The sequence below is a fragment of the Micromys minutus genome (assembly GCF_963924665.1).
Source record: "Micromys minutus genome assembly, chromosome: 23".
NCBI lineage: Eukaryota > Metazoa > Chordata > Mammalia > Rodentia > Muridae > Micromys > Micromys minutus.
In genome coordinates, this window is record NC_137958.1 from 45,791,070 (window position 1) to 45,816,019 (window position 24,950).

The following is a 24,950-nucleotide window of genomic DNA, read 5'->3' on the forward strand; positions in this document are numbered from 1 at the left end:
CCCGTTCCCTCGGATAGACTTGCTAGAGCGTGAGAGCATAAACAGTGACAGCTAGCAAGTCATCAATACCTCATCGTTTAAAATTAATCGTCATCTGGCGTAGAACCACAAGGTCCAGATCTGAGGGAAAAATGCATTAACTGGCAACTGGTCCTGGCCAGGACACCTTTACGGGACAGATAGCTTTGCTCCAAGGAGTCACTTGATTGGGTAGTGACCATGACACTTGCAATTCGTGTAGGACAGTGACGGGTATGTTGAGGTGCTTGGGAATGGCCACCATAACATTGCTTAATTTGGCATGTCTATATACTACCTTATTCCCAGACTCTGTGTGGATGAAGGTTTGGGATGTGCAGTTTCATTGAGAATGCCCATGGTCTGATGCTCAATCTTTTTGTTTTTTTATAAAGACCTATTTATTATATATAAGTACACTGGAGCTGTCTTCAGACACACCAGAAGAGGGCATCAGATCTCATTACAGATGGTTGTGAGCCACCATGGGGTTGCTGGGATTTGAACTCAGGACCTCTGGAAGAGCAGTCAGTGCTCTTAACCACTGGGCCATCTCTCCAGTCCTCCTAAACTCAATCTTATGATTGGTTTTTTAATCTTAATAATAAATGTTGTCCAGATAATATGTGCTTTGAATAGCACTGGAGCTGTCGGGGAGAGGAGCCATGATAAAGATCAGTATCTATTTTAAGGCCTTCCTGCTGAAGCAACAGCAGAACTGGGATTAATCGGCAGAATTCACAGACGCGTAGGCCAGTCCATCATGCTTAAGAGGAGGCTGCCTAACAGCTGTCCTGAGACCACTGATGTCACCAAAGGGCACTCAGAGATTCTTTGAGAAAGATGTCAAAGGAGGGTCTTTTTGCTCTGAGGAGAGTGAATTAAGCACTTTCTGCCTCTCTCAACTGACATTTTATGAAGGAACAAGGATCTAGTTTATAGTCCAATCAAAAGCTTCAAAAGCTCCAGAGACACAAATACTTATGATAGCCCATTCTACTTAAATGCAGGATAAAGAAATTCGAGCTATAAGATATATAAGTAGTCCAATGATGTACATGTGTGTATGAAGGCCTGCCTTTCTGGAGACAAAATGTAAAGATGTCCCCTCAACTCTCCCATTCTCTTTTTATGCATGTATTTATTTCTCAGCACTGATTCTAAGGACAAAACTGACAGATTGCAAAGCCTTATTTGAGAGTCGAGTAGTAAGTAAAATGTTCCAAAGAAACCCCAACACATGGCAGGAACACCCAGGTTAGACATCACCATACCTTAACTTTGCATGACATGTCTAGGACACAGCCTGCAGAAGTGAGCCACTCTCTGTCCCCGTAAGCTCTATCCACAGGCTCCCTGCTCTGCCTCCCGAGGAGGTCCGTGGGAAGGACCCCAGGAACATGTGGCTCCACCTGGAGCACAGCAGGCATAAGTGAGCAGCATGCTGTACTCTGAGATCCATTGTCAGAACCAAGGCTTTGCCTGACTCCTCAAAGGATCCAGTTGGCGTCAGGAACATCCAGCCAACACCTGGGACAACCAGATGGCACAGGCCAGCTTAAGAACACAACCAACAAGAGCCAGAAGAATATGGCATCACCAGAGCCCAGATATACCTCTAGAGCAAGCCTTGGATATCCTAACACAGCCAAAGCACAAGAAGGTGACCTTAAATACAATCTTAAAAGGATGATAAAAGTCTTCAAAGAGGAAATTAATAAATCCCATAAAGAAATACAGTAAAATATAATTAAACCAGTGAAGGAAATGAATAAAAACAATGGGCACTTGATTTTTGACAAAGAAGCCAAAACTATACCAAAAAATAAATAAATAAATAAATAAATAAATAAATAAATAAAGCATCTTCAACAAATGGTGTTAGTCTAACTTGATATCTGCATGTAGAAGAATGCAAATAGACCCATATTTATCACATTGTACAAAACTCAAGTTCAAGTGGATCAATGACCTTAACATAAAACTGAATAAACTAAGTCTAATAGAAGAGAAATTAGGAAACAGCCTTAAAATCATTGGAACAGATGCTAACTTTCAGGCACTAAAATCAAGAGTTAATAAACGGAATCTAATCAAATGGAAAAGCTTCATGTGGGTCCTGTAACAACTAAATCAGAGTCATCTCTGACTTGGACTCTGTTGCTGAAGGGATGCCTTTGGATTCCTTACTCCTAGCTGGGCTGGCTTGTCTGCTCAGTGGGAGAGAACACACTTGGTCCTGATGCCACTTGAGGTGCTAGGGTAGGTTGGAACCAGGGATAGAGGTGCGTACCCCTTTTCTGAAGAGAAGGGAAAGGGGCATTTCTGGAACTAGCATGAGTCCTGGGACAAGGAAGGCTCTTGGGAGAATATGGGTGTGACCCTAGGTAAGACTCCTAGCACAAGGCATATGGAACCTTAAATGGCCACTTGCTACAGCCAGGCAGGGCTTCCAAGGAGCACAGGGGAACACCAAGCTAAATACAAAACCATTGACCCCACGTTAGCCCTGTCTGCAAGATGTGCAGGAATAAAGATGGAGCAGAGATCTAGGTGATGGTCAACAAATGGTGACCTCAGCTTAAGACCCACTGCATGGGAGAAAGCCAACCCATGATTCTATTAATGATACTCTACTATGCTTGCAGACAGGAACCTAGCATAACTGTCTGCTGAGAGGCTTCATCCAGCAGCTGATTGAAACAGATGCAGAGACCCTCAGCCAAACATTAGGAGGAGTTCATGGAGTCTAGTCAGGGGAAGGATTGTGGGAGCCAGGAGTCAAGGACACTACCAGAAGACCTACAAAGCTAACCAACCTGGGCCTGTGGGGCCTCACAGAGGCTGAACTAGTATCAAAGAGCATGCATAGTCTGAACCTAGGCATTTTACACACATGTAGCAGATGAGCAGCTTGGTCTTCATGTGGGTCCTGTAACAACTGAGTCAGAGTCATCTCTGACTTGGACTCTGTTGCCGAAGGGATACCTCTGGATTCCTTACTCCTAGCTGGGTTGGCTTGTCTGCTCAGTGGGAGAGAATACACTTAGTCCTGATGCCACTTGAGGTGCTAGGGTGGGGGTTTGAGGTGTGCACCCCTCTTCTGAGGAGAAGGGAAAGGGGTAAGGGGAATAGAGGAGTGGTAAGGTGGGACTGGGAGAAGTGGGGGGGAGGGCTGTGATCAGGATATAAAGTGAATAAATACATTCATTAAAAGAAAAGACTATGACATTAGTCACACTGGTGACAAGATGCAGGCAAGCATTCTAAAACTAAGAGCCACCTGCAGCCACTGTTCAAGGATTCTCAGCATTCATACTCAGCACACCTACATCAACGCTCTGCTCCGAGGATGAACAGCTCAAGGAAGTCAGTTATTGCTAGCAATTTGCTAGGTTAAGGACTTCTTCCATGTGAAAATTGATAGCGTATGCTCAAAATTATTATTAGGTCAGTGTGTGCTTTAATTATCAATAATCCATATATTTAAATGTGACAGTAATAAGATTTAAAGCCCCAAGTTAATTCAGTGCATCTTAAAAATACTACACTGAACTGGTTTACGGGTTCATTTTATTCCTTGCTTTCATGCATTGTTTCCAAAGAGGTCCCTGAAAAATCCCAAGTTTAAACAAGTTACAACTGATCTGCTACCTTTGTATTTACAAATGGAGTTTACTGGACCTTTATTGTTATTTTAATTGTTGCTAGAAACCAGTTAGAACCTTCAAAGCAAAGATCAAGAAGACCAAGTACTGTTTTATATAGTGTAAGGCTTGTCTGTCCCATCCTGGAGGGCTGTGGAGTTCTCCTTGAAGCTCTAATGCCAAGTTCTCAGGGTGAACCAGCTTTCTGACAGCTCCCAAGTTATAGAAGAAAACGCAAGATCTGTTGAGATGCTGCTGCCAGGTGTTTGTTACAAAGGGAGGGTTAGTGTCTGCCTAATGAGAGGAAATTCCTCCCCACGGAGGCCAACCACCACTGATTCATTAATTCTGAGGGGTTTGGGGACAGTGGAACGGAAGGATGGACGGAAAGGGGGAGGAAAACGATTTAAAAATACTTACAGGGACATCCACATACTTTGCAGCCGCTTTCACCTTAAATGGGAAAGAGAAGAAAAATTATGAGAAATCTTAACTGGTGCACAAGAACTGTGGTGACCGCTAAAAGACAACCCAAGGGGGGCTCACTGAGATACTTACAGTGAAGGACAGGATGGACGAGAAGAAAGTGCCTTCGTCATACCTGGACAGCTTCGAAAGCACCCCTTCCAGTACTGAAACAAACTGCAATAGAGTTCACGGTGAGCAGAATAGTCTATGAGCAGGGAAAGCTATTGTAACCTACCTTTTTCTAATGCGCGCGCGCACACACACACACACACAGACACACACACACACACACACACACACACACACACACACACACACACGCTGACAGCTGAGTCCAGGAGAAGAGAGAACGTCTGTTCTGTCATTCTGAACACCAGCTCCAATATCTTTTCCTGATGTTGAAAATAATACATTAATCCCGATGTTGAAAATAACACATTCATTTCTAAAAAATAAAGTGCAGAAGAGGATAGTTACTGTGTATTTGGCCCACGATAGCTATAAATAGAACCTTAAATTAATAAACCTACTGAAAACATTGCTTTTATCCAAAGGAATCTCTCTCTCTCTCTCTCTCTCTCTCTCTCACACACACACACACACACACACACACACACACACACACACAGTCTTGCAACCCATGGATTGGGAGTTGAATACCCATGTATGTGACCTAAGAGATCCTTCATCAAGAAGAACTGCTTTCAACTTTAATACAGACACTTATAAACAATGGTATCTAAACTTAATCAAATATCCATCGAGTATGACTTGCCTAGAGACCACCTTTTTCATACACAGAGGAGCCGGGCCAGTGAGGGCTGAGCAGCAGAAGAGAAGGTGGCATTCAAGGCTTTCTCACCATTAGAACAAATCTGGCATTCTTTAATAAGCTTTCAGCAACTTTCTGGCTGTGACACTGAAGCATCATCTGTTTCCTGAGGGCCAGCCCAATGCACACATCACCTCCTCTAGTGCAGATGTTGGCGGGTGGAAGGAGAAGGAGTGGGGGCCAAATTACTTCAGAGAAATTGCATATTTCTAAAACTTTTCTTTTTCCTCCCCCCACTTCCTCTTTAAAACCCTTCATTTTCTCTCCTTCCCCCTCTCTCTTCTCCACTTCTGTGACAGGGTGTTTCATGTCCACTTCTGGCCTTGAACTCCCTATGTCATCAAGAATGGCTCAACACCTGATCCTCCTGTGTTTACCTTGCTGAATGCTGGGATTACAGGCATGCACCACCATGCCTACTTTATTTGATGTTGAGGACCAAAACCAGGGTTTGTGAACGCTAGGTAAGCAAGCATTCTACCAATCTGAGTTACATCCTAGCCTGCTCCCCATCACATACACACATAATACACACACACACACACACACACACACACAGACATATTAGTTGTTGGTGTGTGTATATTTGTGTGTGTGTGTGTGTGTGTGTCACAGAATGTACATGGAGGTCAGGGGACAACATGGGGGGTCTGTTCTCTCTCTCTAATACATGGGTCTCATTCAGGAATTCAATTCAGGTTATCCTACTTGGCTGCAAGAGCACTAACTTGCTAACCCACCTCACTGCCAGTTTTATAGTTCTATAAAAAAAATATTCAGCAACACAAAACAGGAAATCTTATTCTTTTGATTTGTATGGGTATCTAGAAACTTATCTGATGGGAAGATCAGTGGAAAAAAAAACAGTAATAAAAACATATTGTTCTGCTTCTTTCCTCTGCATATCTAAAATAATATGAGCTATTGACAAATTACATGCTCCCAAAGGGAAAATGCTGACAAGGTTTTTTAAATACGAAAAGGGAAATTAACGAAGGCTGGTTTTTGTTCACATAGCAGCTTCTGCAACAAAGTGATAATAGTTTCAGGGACATGGCTTATTAGTCTCTGGTGACCAAAGGACTCACGCTGAGTGCACAGGAGATAATGTTTTCTCTATGGCTGATCAATTACTGCAAAATAGTTTATGCAAAAGAAATGACAACTTCCCTATAGGCTTCTTCACCACATCATTTGTGATATGATGTAAGAATGCAGAAACACACTCATGCAGACTGCAGAGCAGAGGTGTACTTTTCCAAGAGAATTGCATCCATCTGGGAAGCTATCTTAAGGCTTCTAAACAGAAAAACTACAAAATTACAAATGACTCAGGACCCAAAGTCTACTTACTACGTTCTTCCTGACCACTAAGAGCTCTTATCACGCAGGACTGACTGCCTAGCTTAACTTAATGTGGTTTGCCAAGACCCAGAAGCCCAATCCTCCAGGGCTCTGTCAGACCACGGGAAGGGAATTCCAGACTTAATGGCCCTCTGTGGAAAACGCCTCATCCCTTATAGCTCAAATCTTGAGAGCAAGTGTTTTCCAGGTGATCTCATTTGCCATGAGGCATGACAACTCCTATGGTTACCGACAACCAGAGGCATCAAAGGCACAGCGCCTGGTCCTCAGTATGCTCAGTCACTCAGTCACACAGGTGAACAGTACCCAGGGTACGGTAAAGCAGGGACAGAGCTCCTGCAGACGGACGTAGAAGAGGTATCAAGTTGTATCCCTGCCACTGTGTGGATATTGGGTTATTTTGCTTCTCTTGCCTCATGGGGAATATGATGATTCTCACTCACTTGGCAAGGATGGCACTAAGAACTCTGGAGGTCATTAATATGAAAACATTAAAATTAGAAAATATTAAACAGAAAAGTTTTTGCTGTGTTTTCAAGACTGGTTCTCCTGAGGTAGCTCTGGCTGCTGTGGACCTCACTATGTAGATCAGGCTGGTCCTCAGACTCACAGAGATTCACCTGCCTCTGCCTTTTGAGTGCTGGGATTAAAGGCATGCGTCATTATGCCTGATGGATAGAAAGGATTAGGGTGACTGCTGTGATTTGTTAAATTATGGCCATGGGTTTTCTGAATATCTAATGATTCAGTTAAGTTAAGGACAACTGTTCGGTGACAATAAGTAACGGTGAGTTTGGCTCATAGACAAATAGGTGTGAGTTGATGAGATGTATCTGGGCTGTCCATAAAGGTGGAGGGAATCTGAGGCTGTCAGACCTTCTTGAATCCTGCCTGCTTTAAGCATGGGAGAAGAGCTTTGAAGATAAGTGCTCTGCTGAAGACCCCTCGTTCTCCACCATCTTGCCACAGATCAAAGAGGCTTCAAATGATTCAGCATGACACGTGTCCAAGCACCCAAGAAGTGTTTGATGGACACCATTTTGGCTATAATAATCACTAAACCCCTAAGAGAGGAAAGACAATCATGAACGAAGCCTAGGCCTATCTTCTCAGGAGTATACACAATGGTGGAAGGAAGGGACATGGGTGTGGCATGACTTGAACCAGATGTGGCTGATATGGTTGGGCACACAGTGTACAGAAATGGGAGGACAGAAAGAATAATTTTTGAAAAAGGCAGATAACTCCATGGTGCAAGGTTTAGGCTGCAGGACAGCAGAAATGGAACGGAGCCTTAGGAAGCCTCTTGGAAAGGACTTGAGGAAAGAAGTTTTTCTACTGAGGCATCTGTAGCTAGTCTTGTCCTCTCTGGATCGACAGCCTTGCTGGCCTATTGCAGAGTGAATCCAATGCATGGGCCTCAGCCTTGCCACACACCCGTTCTTTGCCTCTGTATCAACAACAGTAGGAAGCCTCTGTTTGGGTTCCTCTCTGTCCCAAATGGTCCCCAAGGAAGCACAAACACAGAAGAGACTCTAAGGGCTTACAGAGATTGCACCCCTGGGACCAACTAAGTGAGACCCACAGTTCCTACAGGAAGGTTTTCTTTGTAGAATTGTTGTCGGGGCCCACCTGGTGGAAAAGTCACCTTCCAAGTCAGACTTTATTTTAAAAAAATCAAGATTAGTTACAGCATATCTTCCACTTGGCTTTTAATTGCACAGAACAGCAAGAATCCAAAGAAATCCAGTTAAATGCTGAGCTTCCATGCTGAATCTTTAACTGTTTCCTGTGAACTTTCTCTACGCAGCTCTGGGAGATTATAAATACTTATGGCCTTGCCTTGTGTTTTCTGCTCTCCTGAGGGTGTTGGGTTGGAATGAAACACTGCACTTTCTTTGTTTCCCTGTTCTTTATTGTGGATGCCATGCGCTGGGTTTGTTTGAGTAACATTTAACACTCATGGAGTCTGTCTGTGTAATTACTGCCTTTGCCTCATGATACATACTTCCAAGGAAATGCTGGACCAAAGGACACCGAAATGACTTGGAACAGACCGAGGAGCCACAAGCTTGTGGTTTAAATGTCCTGTTGAAGTTTAAAAGGATATAAGAATCATTGCAACAGGCTGTAGGATGCATATATTCGTAGCAACATATAAATCCCATGACTCTTGAGAAGTGATAGGACCTACAGACCGCTGGGCTCGCCGCACGGTTACTGCTCTTTCAGCTGTGAAGTAAACAATCTAGGGGGTGCATCATTCACACGGCCAATTCTAAATATTTCTGTAGAAAGTGTAGCCATTCATAGGAAGGATCGTCACACAAACAACACATGCTGTCCTAGATAAAAGCGAGCGAGACTTAGGATGTCAATTAGCGCTCATTCTGCTGTTCCGATCAGGACTAACTAGTATTGAGATTTCACATACAACCAGATAATCAGAGCCTGAAGGAAAATCCGGCTTTCTTCTTTAAAGAGAATGTCACCTATTTGATGGCTCATTTTCTCTCCTCTCTGTGGAACTGTGAATCAGGTCCTTGTAGCTTTGTTTTGACTTGGAAAACATCTGGATCACAGACATCTGTGAAAAGGATGGCTCGGTTTGACAGTATGGAGTTTTAAATACCTTGCCCTGCAAGCATCCAAAACACCACACCTAGCCCAGCTACAATCAAATTCCCTAGACTGTCTTTCCCCATTGTTCCCTCTTCCTTTGTTCTCCCCAGTGCAGTGACCAGGCTTATTTCCACCCCTCTTAGCCCCTAAACCGAGTAAGCCATTCCTTTTCAGCACATGTTTAGATTTAATCAAGTACCTTCTGCATAGGTGGCGTCGATCCAGAGAAGTAAATTTAATCAACATGATCTTACCACGCTGAGTTGGCAAGATAGTTTCATTATAATCAAGGCAGTCAGGTTGTATTTAATCTCTGCCCACCTCATTTCTCAGAGGAGTTTAGGATAAAGTACTCTATGTTCTCAGAAAGAACATTGTGTATACTCGAACTTATAAAACTATATACTCAATGACAAAGCATTTTCCTCTCAATACCCCCTTATTTTTCCCTTCGAAAACATATTTGAAGATAAAGGAAGTTGAGCATTATCATGCTGTTCTTTTAATTCACACCCAGATTAAAAGTGCCTCCTCAATGGGGACATGCCGTGACAGTTGTTCATTGTCTTTATTACTGCCTGTTTTAATTCGTTGTCCCGACCAACACCCCCCCCCCCTTTTTTTCTTTAATATCTTCATCACTACACACAATGAATTCATCTCGGTTTCCCCAACTTACAGATGTTCCCTTTGTCACCTCTAGCTACCTATCCAAACCAGTCTTGTGGCATTCCTGCCTGTGTGGAACAAATGCCCACTGAGTGTACCCTTGGGCTGCCTGGAACCCCACACACTCTTTCCGTCCACGATCTTTGTGACATCTGTACGGTGTTGTGGAGAGGTTACAGGTTCAGTGGCTACCAGGGATCTACTAGTGTGCACTTTAGACCTCGATCATCAATTTTTTTCCATCCGTGAATGAGGAAGCTGGAATACGGGTGGCAGGCCCACCCTGGGAGATGAAGCCACACAGGTGGGGTTCCTGACGTCCTTTCAGCCGGAGCAGCTGAACTTCCGTTAGTGTTCTATTTTGCTTTTCTTACTACCTCAAATTTTAGACAACTTAGTTTTTGACACAAGGTGGCAATAAATATAGTATTTAGTATTAGATTCAGATTTAGCATTCCACCTACCATCCCCCACCTTGGTTAAAAATGCTCTCAATTCCTGTCTGCTGACAGCAAATCTGTGTCATGCTTCTTCTTTCTAGCCTGCTTCCCCTTCTCCTCTGAGGGCTCCAGTTACAGCATGTCAGGTCTGGGAGTAGCAGCAGCTACCGAGGGTGCGTCGTCGTTTCAAATTATCACGTCGATGATTTCAGTCCGGATATGTCCCCTCACTCCTTCATATCCAAGGATCTCCGCTGGCATCTGCCTTGCATATCTCAAAGGTAAGCTTAATCATACCGTGACCCACAAAGTCACCATGATCTTCCCCTCCACATCTGTTCCTCTTTGTAGGGCACCCGAAGCGCTGAACGATTCGTGATTCCTGTCACAGAACTAAGGGTAGCCCTTGCTGTTTACTGCCTCTGCACTGTACTAAAAACCTGGCTCGCAGTATATCTTAAGTGCTTGGGATTAGCTTCCTAGAGGTCGAAGCAACAGCCCTCTGTCAAGTCTGTTACAGGCCATCAGACGGGTCTTCTAATAGAGAGCTGGTTAATTCTTCACCCTGCCTTGCACCTCTCCGGTTTTTCAGGGACTTCCTACTGCTCTTGGGCTCAAGACTCCAAACTCCTTAGCACATCCTATCAGCTTCTCCTCACCTCTTTCAGCTTCATTTTACACCAGGCCTTGGTGCCTGCAGCGTCTCCTACCTAACTGCCATGCCCCTCTTTTTCTGGCTGACTCCTTCATTGTTGGGAATTCAGTTTCTGCTTGAGAAAGCCTGTCCTCCAGCTACACAAGGCACCGTGTCACATGGTTTAGGACACGCCACACATTTGTCTAGATGTGCCTCAGTGTTTGTTAGCTTGTCTCTCCCAAGGGGTCAGAAAAGTCCCCAAAGACCAGGGCCTCGGCTGTTTTGCTTAGCACTGTATCTCTGGCATTGAGCACGGCCTGGCGCACAGCTGCATCCTGAAAAATCTGTGATGCTTCAAGATCATAAGTCTCAGTGCTTCTTCTCCTGTCCCTTCTCACGAAAATCTCTTGAAACACTACACAGCTATTTATTTAATGTCCCAGGTTACAGACAGAGCAGACCTCCTGCAATACTATTCACCCAATAAACAGTCGTATGGGATGCAGTCCACATAGTCTGAAGTACAAAGGAGACAGCAGGCTTCTGAATTTCAAAGGACTGAATGTAAGCACATGCTCAGCGACAGAGGAAAGTGTGGGTGACACATTACATTGCCTAGGATGGTGAGACGGCTTCTAGGGAGAAGATCGTAGGCGAGCAAAGAAGAAAGGGCTTTTGAGTAGGGATCTGGCTCGTGAATAGGCTCCGAGCATCAACAGGTGACTGAGAAATCACTGGGATTCTGGGACCACTGGAGCCCGGCATAGGAGTAGGAGTGTTACAGGAGCAAGATCATTAGAGTGAAAAGACTTGGAGGTGATGCCTGGCGTGCATGTGTGTGTGCACACGCATGTGTGTGAGCCTCTGTCTGTGTGTGCATGCTTGTGAGTATGTGTGTGCCCTGGCATGTGTGTGCACATGTGTGTGTACATGTAAGCGTGTGTGTACCTCTCCCAGAGTATCTTCTAAGGATTCTTAGAGATTTGTAGTAAAGGATACCGGGGCAGGTCACGATAAGCAGGATGCACTCTTGCACACTGCATGGTTGCAAATATTACATCAACACACACACACACACACACACACACACACACACAAATCAAGTGCAAGGTACAGTTTAGAAAACTATGGCAAACCAACAAGGTACAAGCAACAAGGAGTGCCTTGAAGGTGTGACACACTTGTGGGTGTGACCTACCTTGTGTTCTGAAAGGCACTGTAGCTACAGTGTGGAGACCCACTGAGCAGAGGGGAGACATGGTGGTTACTTGCAAGGTGCGGACTTACGCATGTACTGAAAGCAGGGAATCAGGTGGGGCACCAAAGAGCATGCTCAGAAGACGGACTCAACAGGCCCTGTATCCCCTCAAGTGTGGAGGTTCAGAGGGCTTTAGGAAGGCAGGCATCCTAGGATGAAGATGCTTTCACAATGGGGTGACCAGTAATGCCAATGGACTCAGGAAATGTGAAAGCACTTAGGTTGGAGGGGATGTGTGTGTTTTCACCACAACTGATTTGTGGAGGTGGACAGGCCACTGGAAATAGGAGCTTTTTTAGATAAAAATAAGAGCAACAAGAGAAGCACTAACTCACACTTAAATAGTAACATAGCCAAACTTCTGCCCTAAGATTATACGCATTAACTTTATACTAGCAGATGCTTCTTCATAACCCTGTACCAATCATATTGGTAAATATTAGTAATTCTGGTAAATGATACTTCCATGTGCTAATAAGTACTTCTACCTTGTAATTGAAGAAATGAAGCCACAAGGAGTCTACTTATGTATGTGACATTTAATGGGGGGGGGGGGGGTGAGTCAGAATTCCTGGGCAGGTCTGAGGTTGAATTTTAGTTATGACTCAATACTGCCCTTCACATATGAGTGCAGTTGGAACCACCAGTATGCAGTTAAGCCAAAAAAAAAAAAAAAAAAAAAAAAAAAAAGTCACAGAAATGTGTAGAGTCAGTTTAAAAGGAGACTGGTGAAGTTGCTAACCAGAGAGGTGGACAAAAGGAGTGTCATTTTGTCACACATGTGCTGAATGCTATATGAACACAGGGTGGGGGCATCAGATAAGAGGACACAGACATGGAACGGAAGTCAGTAAGCACAAAGGAAGAAAGCAGGCAACGCATCGACACATCAACTGCATTTACCAACACACAGAGAATCATGAAGGTACCGGGAGCTCTGTAGTCCCTAGTGAAACAGAATCACAGTTCTGTGAACGGGAGGAATCTGAGACATCCTGTGCTCAGGAAAGAGGGAAGGAACATTAAAAATCAGGAAAGAGGTACTGCGAGAGCCAAGGAACAGGAAGCCACTGGGAGAGAAACAGATAGCGGATGCCCAGGAAGCAGAGGAGAACCATACTGCAATCATCACACTAGCCCAGAGAGTCCAAGAAGCCCATTACAGGAGGGGGTCACAGTCAGAGCACAACCCCAGTCCTACAGGCTAGAAAGCCAGTGCAGAGATTTGCTGTGCACTGACTCCTGCAGCCTGACCAGGCTTCATAGCAAGACCCAGGACATTGGCCTCATCTCTAGAGTGCTTTGTCAGGGAGCCATCTGACCAGGAGCCTGCTAGTACTGGTCAAATTGTCTGGGACAGGGTTTCTCTGCACGGTACTGGCTGTCCTAGAACTTGTACTGTTTACCAGGCTGGCCTTGAATTCAAGAGATCTGCTAGGCGAATCAGGAAAAACGCATAAACTATAAATTTGATGAGTCAGAATTAATAATAATAAAACTCTGTGGTAGAAATCAACCAAGGAAAAAGATAGTTTTTAGAGAATTTTGAAGGTCCATAGAGGACAAAAAGAAATTCCAAAGCTACAAAAAAACCAAGTCACCTGAAATTAATATTCAACTTGTATGAACAAGTGTAGGAAGGGTAGGAACCCTTGCTCTGCTTCCTGACTGCAGACAGTGTGATTGGCGCCCCATTGACCCCGGTAAGGAAAACTCATAGCTCCTCACACCGTCAGCCTTTCTCTTCCTAGATAATGATCAGATCACAAGGTAGTTCTGAAGACATTTGCTTCATTGGTTGTTTCATACCCCAAGACTTATTACCAGAGAATTTGATTCATACACAAAGGGGAAAGCGAAAGACTGTAACCCTGCCACCCAGCACAGCTTCTGTTAACACCTGAGACTTTTGAGATAGCGTATTTCTGAGGTAATGCAATGTCAGATCATACTTTACCCCTCTAAGAACTCATCTTTTATCCACTTCGCACTATATTTTAAAATATTCATTGCCATTAAGACTTCTTCAAATCGTAGATTAAATAATGTCTCACAGCTTTGCTATTTCTCTAAGTTAAGGTTGCTTCCAGATTCTGGCAGGAAACATTGAATGGAAATATTCTGTGCATCTATAAGTACTGTGGAATATGCCAGAAGGCAAAAGGATATTAGATGCATTTGAAAATTCTAGCATACCTTCCAGACATGCTGTAACAATTTAGATCTCATGTTTGTGGAACTGGGTGGCTCACTTCACAGTTTTCAACAGAGTCAATGTAAAAATCATCTAAGCTCATTTAGTGAAAAATCTGGTACCTGCACTCCTTAAATTATTAACAAGAATTAAGACTTTCAGTTGTTACCTAAAAAACATAATGTTTAGTTATAAAGTCTGTGCTGGTTTGGTTTGTTTGTTTGTATTTTTGTTTTCTAACTGACACATTCTTTAAGCCTGCTTTGAACGTCTTGGACAATAAAGCCTTGACGGGCTAGATGCAATTGCTCATGTCCAAGTTACACTCAGAGTCTCCATCTTCTGTCTCCACAGTTTACAAGACAAGTAATCACTGTGTATCTTTATGGGGTATATAATGTTTTTGGTACCTTTATACACTATATGTTATCAAAATGAGATATTCAATTTTCCCATCCTCTACTCTTTCTGATGAGGCCATTATAAGTTTATTTATTCTAAGTGTTTTGAATTAGATGGTTAAATAATCACAACCGTAATTGTTCTTACTGTAACGGTGCAAAGTGCTTACCTCACTCATGTGGCTGGGACCTTGAATCCATTAACAAATGACTTCTTGACCTCTTTAAGTTCTTGGTGCTACCAACATCTCTTTCTTAGCAAGCTTTTGATTCCAAATAAATACCTACGCTTGTAGCCATGCCTTTCTGAGCATGCTCAGACCTTAAATATATTACCCATGGCCATCTGTATTGCTTCAGTCACATTGAAGTCACATAAATGCTAAATGACAAGGCTGTTGACTCTTTTTTCCCGGATACAGTAAAGTGCTGTTGCATCTATCAAAGGTATTTTAAGCAATGCGCAGGAAGGTTTCGGAGTAAAGTTTAGATACGACCCTGCCTGCCTGTGTTTAAGACAGATCCTCAGCTTGAGGGATGTCATCATACCAAAGACTGAGGAGACCCAAATCTTCTCTGGAAGTCAAATCAAGAGCATGAACGTGATGAAAGGTCTTCCTGAAAAGAACTGTTTTTCAAAGGGAAACTCTTCCAAGAAACAACGCAATTCTTCACATATCCAATCAAACCAATCAACCTCCACTTTGTAGGCATAATGTTCATTTTCTTGTTTGAAGTTTTTCTTAAAACTGAAACAAATGTGTGTGTGTGTGTGTACACATACACGTATGTATTTACTTATTTTGTACTGTGAGGACTGAATGCTGGCTTTATACATGCCAGGCAGGCACCCTGACACTAAGTCACACTCCAGCTCACATTTATTTTTTTTTAACTACAATTTCATACTCAGATATTTAGTTAGTGATATGTCTACACATTCTCATTTGAAGATCATGTCTTAATTTTCCTTGAAAAAGTGAATAAATGATACGTTACCTTTGAAACCAGCATCGCGATGATTTCTTTCACGGTGTTGTCAATCAAATCATCTATTTTTGAATGGTACTGTTGCTAGGTTTTAAAAGACAAACGCATTAGTGGGTACAGACATGAATTCTTTGTTGTAAATCACAACTACTCTAAAGCTGGTAGTTACGGCATATCAAATTTACTTAAAATGACCATTTTGAACATTAAAAGAACAAAGCGCAGACAACGATCCACCCAGTCAACACTTTGTCCATTGCGGTTGGGAAATCTTCCCATGTGTGCCGCTGAGGTAAGCAGCTAATGGGGTTATTACGGGGATGAACTGAGTTTTTATTCTTATTCATGCAGAGGAATGTGAAGGGACTTTTTGTCTTCTCCTCTGTAATGAAGGTGGCCCTGCATTTTTCTAAAGGGTTGGTTTAGCCAGAGAAGCAAAAAGACTCGAGAAAGATTTAATTAATACAGCAGTTCATGTCTGACAACTCTCATTCATAAGTTATTTTCAAATGTGCTCTAGAAATAAAATGCACTCTCAATTGTTCTTCCTAAAAGGACATTTTTGTCGGCCCGGGAGCCACAGTGTATACAATTCTTACAACATACTCAAGCAAGGGCAAAATTAAAAGTTCATCAACAAAAGGGAATAGGGTAAGAAATTAATAGGCCATAAGAGGTATAACAAGAAAGCATTGCTCCCCAAAGCGTTATTGCTGCTTCCTTAGGAACAAGACATCTTTAAACACATAAAAAAGATGTATTTACAAAAAGATAACCCGGAAGGAGTCCTGCTTTTAGTAATCTTTAGAGAGATTACTAGATAGTTCCATTCTTAAATTAGCAGAAGACTTGGCCTCCATAGCCTATGTAGGTACAATTCTGTCTTTGGAAGTGTTTATTTGACAGCAGATTGTCCCCAGTGGCCACTTCACAGAAACTGTGAGGTAAGGACTAACCTTATCCTGATGATTCAAGGCTTCGGGAACCAGGAGCATAGTGCACTGACTAAAAGTACTCAGGGCAGGGTAAACGCCCGACCAACTGCACAGCTGCTGGCTGAAGGCTTCCTTCAGGCCTACGTTTTTGTGAAAGCTATTTTTTCTTTCTTCTGAAAGCAGCATGTCTCAAAGTTTCCACACAAAACAAAATATCAACTCATGCTTTGGAATACGTGGGGATGATCTTCACGCCCTCAAGGGCTGTAAGAGAGTGGTCATCATCTACTTGTGTAAATACTAAAGGAAGCATAATGTAGGAGCTTCTAAATCAATCGGTCAATCAATCTTTTCTTTCTTTCTTTCTTTCTTTCTTTCTTTCTTTCTTTTCTTCTTTCTCTCTCTTTCTCTTTCTTTCTTTCTTTCTTTTCTCCCTCCCTCTCTTTCTTTTCTTCCTCCTCCCTCTCTCTGTCTCACTTCCTTCCTTTCCTTTCTCTGTACGTACCCATGTGTGTGCACATGTGTGCATGTATACGTGCGTATTGATGCTGGTCTCAAATTAGCCACATGCACATGACCACTGAGCTCTCTGGCTCTGTACCGCTTGTCTAGTTCACTTAAAACCTTGCTGACTCCCAAAGTTTTGTTCCCCAGAGGACAAAGGGAACAGACACAGTGGCTACATTTATTCTGCAGGAAAGCTGGAATGTCTGCTGTTGGGCTTGAACATGGGAACAATAAAGAAAAACAAGTTGCAGTGGAAGAGTGAAGTGTGGTCAAAGAACTGACTGATTGGTAGTCAAGACCGACTTACACAGTTAATGCTCTGGGCACAGACAATGCTGCAGGGTTGATGGAACAGATTCAGCATCCAGACTATGTGATTTGTAGGGTGAGACCCAACAGATTGCCCTTGCAAACGGGTCTCTTAGATCCAGCCAAAAGCAGCCCAAATAGCTAGGTGTTGAAGGAGCTGATGCAAACGAGCCTCTCCCCTCTCCTGTCTCCTGCTCCAGACCTGTGTCTGTGCAGTGCAGAGGATGGAATGGCAGTACCGGCCCCACTGGGAAGTGGGACTGGAAAGCAACACAGGAGATAGGCAGGCAGCTCCCTATCCCCCTGCAATGGAGAGCACTCGACATCAGGGAGGTGCTATGGGGGCATCCAGACTCTCAGAGGTGGTCTTCAGCAGCCCTTGGCCTCAAAGCTCTACCTGCTCTAGAGCTCATAGTTTAACCCGTTAAGCATTTAAAAAAAATGACATTATTTTATGAATTCCTTATGTGTACGGGTGTTTTGCTTACATGTATGCCTGTGCACCACTTTCATGCTCGGGCTGCAAAAGCCCGGTAGAGCACGGAGCCTCTAGCTAGTGGTTCTCAACGTGTGGGTTACGACCCCTTGGGTGTAAAATGATCCTTTTACAGGGTCGCCTAAGACCATCAGAAAACATAGATATTTACATTACAACTCATGAAAGAACAAGGTTACAGTTATAAAGTAGCAACAAAAATAATTTTATGGTTGGGGGGTCACCGCAATGTGAGCAACCCTACAAAAAGTTTGTAATGTTAGGAAGGTTGAGAACCACTGCTCTGAAGTACAACCAGTGCTTAAGCCCTGAGACTCCTCTGTAGCTTCCATATTTTAATTCTAAGGAAACAAGATATCCTCAGAATGCTATTACATGTAAGACAATAGAGGTACACATATCAAATTTTGCATTGGATTAATTCTGGCAAATTTTAAATCAGTGATAGCCACTCAAGAAGCTTCACTAAATAAGCAACTGCTAAGCTCCAAAAACACCTGCAAGTTCTTCTAAAAAGGATTCACATCCATTACTTCAAAATGCTCTTACAGTTGGATTGCTACTCCTAAGTGCCGGTGACGGCAGGAGGTGGCAAGCTGCTACCTTTCCCATATCTGTCCTCAGGAACAAACAGGTTGTACATTGCTTCTTCTGAAAATAAATCTCACTTTACATGTGGACAACCATTAAGGGGTCCTTTTGTCAGAGAGTCCAGGCACACTGAAGATGCTGGCATCCCAGCACGCAGGGGAAGATCATCTTTACACCGACCTGTCCACATGCAAATGCGGTAGAAATGGAGCCTCTCCAAATGCTAGCTCAACCCACACTTCCGGCCCTGCTTTTAAGATGCATTTTAGTAGGATTGGTTGGCTTGCTCTGGGAATGGGAGCATTCTCCTTTAATTGATAACTAATCCTGTAGAAGGACCTCTTGTTCCCCTGAGCTACCCCATTAATTTCTTTACGTTCCCACATTCTTATTCTCAGCCAGTGAGACCAAGGTGAAGTGGTTCCAAGGGCAGGTGGATGTCTATAGCATGGGCAGTTGTCTGCTTTTCTACAATAATGAATAATACAGATTCTAAACAATGTGGTGGTTTTATGATCTCAACATCAGTCCCAAGGGACTGGCCTGAGTCTGCTGACTCATTATAAACATCTGTCACATGAGTAGACCATTCACTCACTAATCACTTCATTAAACCCTATTCTGGGCCTTGGAGAGCAACTCTGCATCATGTGGAATGTAAGAAAATAGAAGCTCAACCTGGGAACACGGGCAGGCCTTTGATATGGTCAGGAATGGATGGTTTGTAAATTTCATCAACACAATAATAGCAAATTACCATAGTGTGATGAGTGAGGTTCATTTCTGCTACATTTAACTATGTAGCGTGTGTTTTACATGGTCCTGAAGTGTCCAGTAATCTAGTTTGGTCAACAACTTTGTTGCTTTGTGGAACACAGTGTCTACTTATTCACCTATACATGTAATGTATGAACTAAATGCAACAATTTCTAAACCTGTAGAGAGAAAGAGAGAGAGAGAGATAGACAGACAGAGACAGAGGCTGATGAATGAGAGGAATGAGGAACTAATTATGTAAGTGTATTTGTTGGAGATGGAAGGCCACATATATGATCCTTTTCTTTTGAACTTCTTTACCACTTTTCAGAGTTGCTAATAGGTTTTACACCTGCACATTTGAACTATGTTAACGGCATGAAGTTGTAGGGAGCTAGTTGTTTCCAGTGAGAAGGTACAACTGGAGACACACTGGACAATAGCAGGTTACTCTTCAAACCGACTCACTTCTTAATGTAAAGAATCCTTTGACCATGTGACCGTGTGTCATTTGTAGGTGCAGTGACTGCTTCTCTTTTTCAGTGCTTGGATGAATTGTTTTTTTATGGGGTGATAAGGGTGGTGGAGAAAATTTGAAGTAGTGGCAATTAATTGGCCCATTAGTATACTCAACATGTATTTACCAAGTACCTGGTGCATTGTCAAGTACTGTGGGCATATTAAAATACAAACTAATATATTCACCGCGTGTTTATGGGAAGGTGATTCCATAATCTAGATGAGAACAGAATAGACTTAGGAAGATAATATATACTATCTTTATATCTTATAAGATAATATTCTCAGATAGACAGTCAGGGTTTGCATCTGGATATTGAGAAACATGCAGAGGTGATTAGGGGCCATTGGCATTCAAGTAGGGCTACTCATTTGGATAATTAGAGATAATGTCATGTTGTATGTGATCAGACAGTGATAATTACTGAAAATTCTCTAATGTTGACAGATCAGTTACTTACATATATATTTGTATGACCATATGACATGGTATTAGAAATATATGTTCTCCTAAATTGTACATAGTAAAATGTACACATATATGAAGTCCAAATCGCTAATACCTATATGTGGGGTAAATATGAATGAAGCTCACGGTCAGAAGGTCTTAGCCTGCTTTATAGTCAGGAAAGTGCTTATGAAATTGCTAGCTATGTGAGTGAGGATGGCCTACTGTTTGGCTCTCAGGCTCAGCAGAGTGACTTACAAGAATTAATAGAAGAAAAAGTTCTGACTAATAACAACAGATTACAACCTGGTCAATCATGAATACATAAAAATTTGAGGGCCTGCACCTCCAAGGATTGGGTTGCACTCTAGGTTTAGCTTTTATGGGTGGGGGTGGATCTCATGATGCAGACTGCTTCCTCTGGGGAGGCTGATGCTTACATCCCGGGTAATTGGGAGACTGTGTCTTTTTGAAATCCACATGTATATTCTCCAGTATTAAATGACCTTGTGTGTGTGTGTGTCTTCCTGATATCAATCCTGACATAGGCTTTACAGTTATTAAAAACCTACACCCTGCATTTCTATAGTCTGCAGAAAGTATGAAATGTATCTACACAGTCAAAGGCCCTCAATTACACTGCTTCTACAGTTATTTAGGCTTTAATTTAGGGATGATGAATTCAGTTGGCCTTAAATAACTTTATCTTTTTAGAAATGTAAAAGTAAGTTTGTAGACTTTTTAGTGTGAGGGAAAAGTTTCTGTTTGACATCCTGTGGAGTATATTTACTGTTAACGTTGTACATTATATACTGAAGCCTAAAATACCTTGAAAACAAACCACTATTTTAATTTGAAAAAAAAAGATGAAAGTACACATAATTCTCAAATAAAGATGTGCACCCCTCCCCAAAAAAACTAAACCAAACCAAACAACTCCTTGCTAAACACATACAAAACCCCAGCCCAAACGAAAGAAAACCAAACCAAGAGACTTACCCACTGATTCTTAAACTGGATCATGTGATGGAGGAAAAAATGAAATAATGACGGGGAACATAGGGAAGAACAAAGAAATGATGAAAAACGTAAGGACAACAGAGAAGACACAAAACTCCCATGTACACATCTAAGCCTGCCAGACCCAGCTCCATTTCAGCCACTCATCGCTGACACCAGGAACAAATCATGGGGGGGGGGGAAGGATGGTACAGTTTTGATTTTTAAAATAAACAAACAAAAAAATTAAAAGTGAAATAATGAGATATTTACTCATGAGTGCTAGCATTTTAGTGAAATGAAATTACGGTTTTATTTTGTGCATGTTTTGGTGGGGTTTGGTGCTTTGACATGGTGTAGAGCTTAAAGGACCCCTTGCAGCATTTTCTCTTCCGCTATGTGGGTCCCTACAATTAACCTGAGGTCACTGGGATTACTAGCAAGCACCTTTATCCATTAAGCCACTTCACTCAGCCGCATAAGACCGGTGTCTACTTGATCCTACAAAAATGAAAACTACTGTGTAAATAAATTTTTTCATATGCTATATTTTTTGTGACTTTTTTTTTTTAAAGGATGCAAACTCTGAGTCTTCTAAATTTGTATAAGCAAAGTGGACAGGTTTTTAGCTTTCTCATTTGCTTGTAACAAGCAAGGTTTTATGTAAATAGGTCAACACCAAAATGGTATGCAGGAAATTAAAGGCCACTTGCAAAGTTTTAGCAGTGTTTATATAGAAAAGGAAAAGCCTGGCAGAGCAAGCTTCTCTCACTACACTGCTGCCCCTAGGACTTACCTCCTGCCCTCCATCCAGGGCACACAGCTTGGTGCTTTGCTTTTTAGCATCAACTAATACATTGAACATGGTGCACACAGAAGCTGGGATACGCAAGTCAGTTGTTTTGTTGGCCTTTTGCAGCTTGAGTTCGAATGCAGTTCTTGTTCTAGTTATGAAAACATGAATTGCAGTAAGAAATCCTGACACACGCCCCGCCCATTTGTAAAAGTAAAATCAGGCTAGTGTAAGATGTGCAGTTGCAGACAGAGAAGCTTGGTGGAGCTATGGAGTATGGGGTGGGTAGTGGAGCCAGGTCAGGAGGTCTTTGCCAGTGTCTGGAGTAAGTGTTAGACTGTGATGTTTTTGGAGAAGAACACGGTTCGAGCATGTTTCACCATATTTTAAATGCTAGTTTTGTGCAGTCACTCAAGATGATACAGACACCCCCAAAAGAAGCTTTTGGTTATATCTATTGCACTATATTTCATGAAAAACAAATCACCATTTTACTTATTCCCTAAACCAAGTTTCAAGTAGCAAACCTACATGTTCTTCTGATCCTTTGTGTTAGAGCCTGGAAAACTGGCAGATGGTAATAAGCCACAGAAAACTACAGTTCTTGATTGTCATTTAAATTGTCCCTTAAATGCTTGAAGTTGCAGGTAAAAACCTGTCAAGCAGGGGAGTTAGTTCTTTGTCAGAGGAACTCCCCCAATAATCTGACCTACAGGCTAGAGGCTTAAGGCAACTGAGTTCTAAAAATTATATAATTCCAGTCGTAACCTTGCTATATAGGAGGGCATTCACATTATTCTAAGAACTGGACTTTCTTTGCTCCGTGAACTTAGACATACTCAGTTTTTCCAACAAACATTTGATTGATACTTAGATGTACTCCCCACAGATCACAGACTCACATAAATGTACCATAAGCAAAGTCACTGGGGAAGCATGATTGATCTATTAGCATTCAATGCTGATTGTGTTTAAAAAGGAAAACCCATCTGAAAGATTCAGAAGTCCTTATTTCTGGTTGAGAGATGAGGAATGCATGTTGTTACTCGAAGCTTGTCTGATGTAGTTAGCAAATGAATCCCAGAAAGCAGTGAGTAACTTGGAACAAGGATGGTGCTGAATGCATTTTGAGCTCCTGGTACCATGTCCCCGCACACAGATACTGCACACAACATATAAGATCTCAACAGCCCATTGCTGTGGTTCTCCAGAGATACTGCTTTGAGAAGATAAAGCGCAGTTTTCCCAGAGAGATAAGCATGGTAGGTGTGATTAATAAGGCATGGGGGTTATTGATTAGAGAAATGGGTGGGAGACATGAAGACAGTAACACCAGATTAAGCTCATCAATTACATGGGTTCCCAGGATTAGGGTCAGAGAATGGAATGCCCAGCCCATGTTGAAACATTGGCTTCTATTCAGTTCTTCCCTGTGATACTTAAGTAACAGGCACTGAGTAGACAGTTGCGCTGTGGGTCCTGGCATACTTAGCAGCAACTTGGAACACACATCTACCTTTTGACACAGGCTTCTATCATGTCACTGGCCATTAGTTTAAGTCTTTGCTCTAAGTGGTGGGCAAATTCTTGTTCTGGCCAGTGGAGGTCAAAGACAAACATCTGCAGCGCATCAAGTTTCCAGAACAGATCCTCGGATGTCGTCGAGCCATTGCTAGAAGAAAGAGGAGAAACAGCGTGAAACACACAGCTGAACACCATGACCTTCTACTGTCAACAGTGTGGAACACACAGCCGAACACCACGAACTTCTACTGTCAACAGTGTGGAACACACAGCCGAACACCATGACCTTCTACTGTCAACAGTCTGGAACACACAGCCGAACACCATGACCTTCAACTGTTAACAGTGTGGAACACACAGCCGAACACCATGACCTTCTACTGTTAACAGTGTGGAACACACAGCCGAACACCACGAACTTCTACTGTCAACAGTCTGGAACACACAGCCGAACACCATGACCTTCAACTGTTAACAGTGTGGAACACACAGCTGAACACCATGACCTTCTACTGTCAACAGTGTGGAACACACAGCCGAACACCATGACCTTCTACTGTCAACAGTGTGGAACACACAGCCGAACACCATGACCTTCTACTGTCAACAGTGTGGAACACACAGCCGAACACCATGACCTTCTACTGTCAACAGTGTGGAACACACAGCCGAACACCATGACCTTCAACTGTCAACAGTGTGGAACACACAGCCGAACACCATGACCTTCTACTGTCAACAGTCTGGAACACACAGCCGAACACCATGACCTTCTACTGTCAACAGTGTGGAACACACAGCCGAACACCATGACCTTCTACTGTCAACAGTGTGGAACACACAGCCACCGATTTCCTGCCATCGGTGAAGAATGGACCACATACAATCTTTCACAACCCAGTGTTCTCTTTGCTTAATCTTCCTTTTGACTTCTTAACGAGATAAGCCACAAAGAATATAAAAAAGAAATAAATGCAGTAGTAGATTTTCACAAAAGGGACTAACATGGGTACAAAGGCTAAAGAAATCAAATTGTGCATATAAGGACTACTATTTTAAATTCTTTACCAATTTTTAAGATAATGATGAAGACATAAAATTTTTCTCTTGAAGATTTGAAAAAGTGTTATGTGCATGGGAATGTATATGCTCACACCTAGGAGTGGCCTTCCTGTTATCCATACATCTACGCCTCTGTAGTCACTGAGACCTTCTATCCACAGGAGTAGGGCACACAGGAGCTTTGGGACACATGGAACAATGGGTTAGGTAAGAAAGCACACCTTTACTTCCAGTTTGAACTGCTTTGTTCTGCTTCTAGCTCATAATTAAAAACTAACATTTCATAAATGGTCTAGCATAGAGATGGTATTTGAGGTGCTCTAAAGTTAGACCAAGAAGAGCACACATATTTGAGTCTTTGTGCCTGACAGTAAAGCCAGTATTCACTATGGTGATAGAATTCCTCTAGGAAACTATAATTTTACAAAATGTATTGAGGTAATACTCAGAAGAGTTCATACCTTATCCGT

General features: G+C 42.6%; 1 protein-coding gene across 16 annotated transcripts in view; it reads right to left on the reverse strand.

Annotated features, from left to right (window-relative positions):
* Positions 1 to 24,950, reverse strand: part of CADPS2 (calcium dependent secretion activator 2) — a gene marked incomplete at its 5' end in the record, with an annotated part of 458,357 nt that overhangs the window by 33,601 nt on the left and 399,806 nt on the right. For 7 of the 16 annotated variants that reach the window (XM_080936279.1, XM_080936273.1, XM_080936286.1 and 4 more), the window contains 6 exons: positions 4,086 to 4,118; positions 4,224 to 4,307; positions 15,551 to 15,625; positions 21,102 to 21,116; positions 21,898 to 22,045; positions 23,411 to 23,566. In XM_080936279.1, coding sequence (XP_080792405.1) covers positions 4,086 to 4,118; positions 4,224 to 4,307; positions 15,551 to 15,625; positions 21,102 to 21,116; positions 21,898 to 22,045; positions 23,411 to 23,566 — 511 coding nt within the window. Of the gene's footprint in view, positions 1 to 4,085; positions 4,119 to 4,223; positions 4,308 to 15,550; positions 15,626 to 21,101; positions 21,117 to 21,873; positions 22,046 to 23,410; positions 23,567 to 24,950 lie in introns of all 16 variants that reach the window. The other 9 variants (XM_080936287.1, XM_080936274.1, XM_080936281.1 and 6 more) reach the window with 2 other exon arrangements.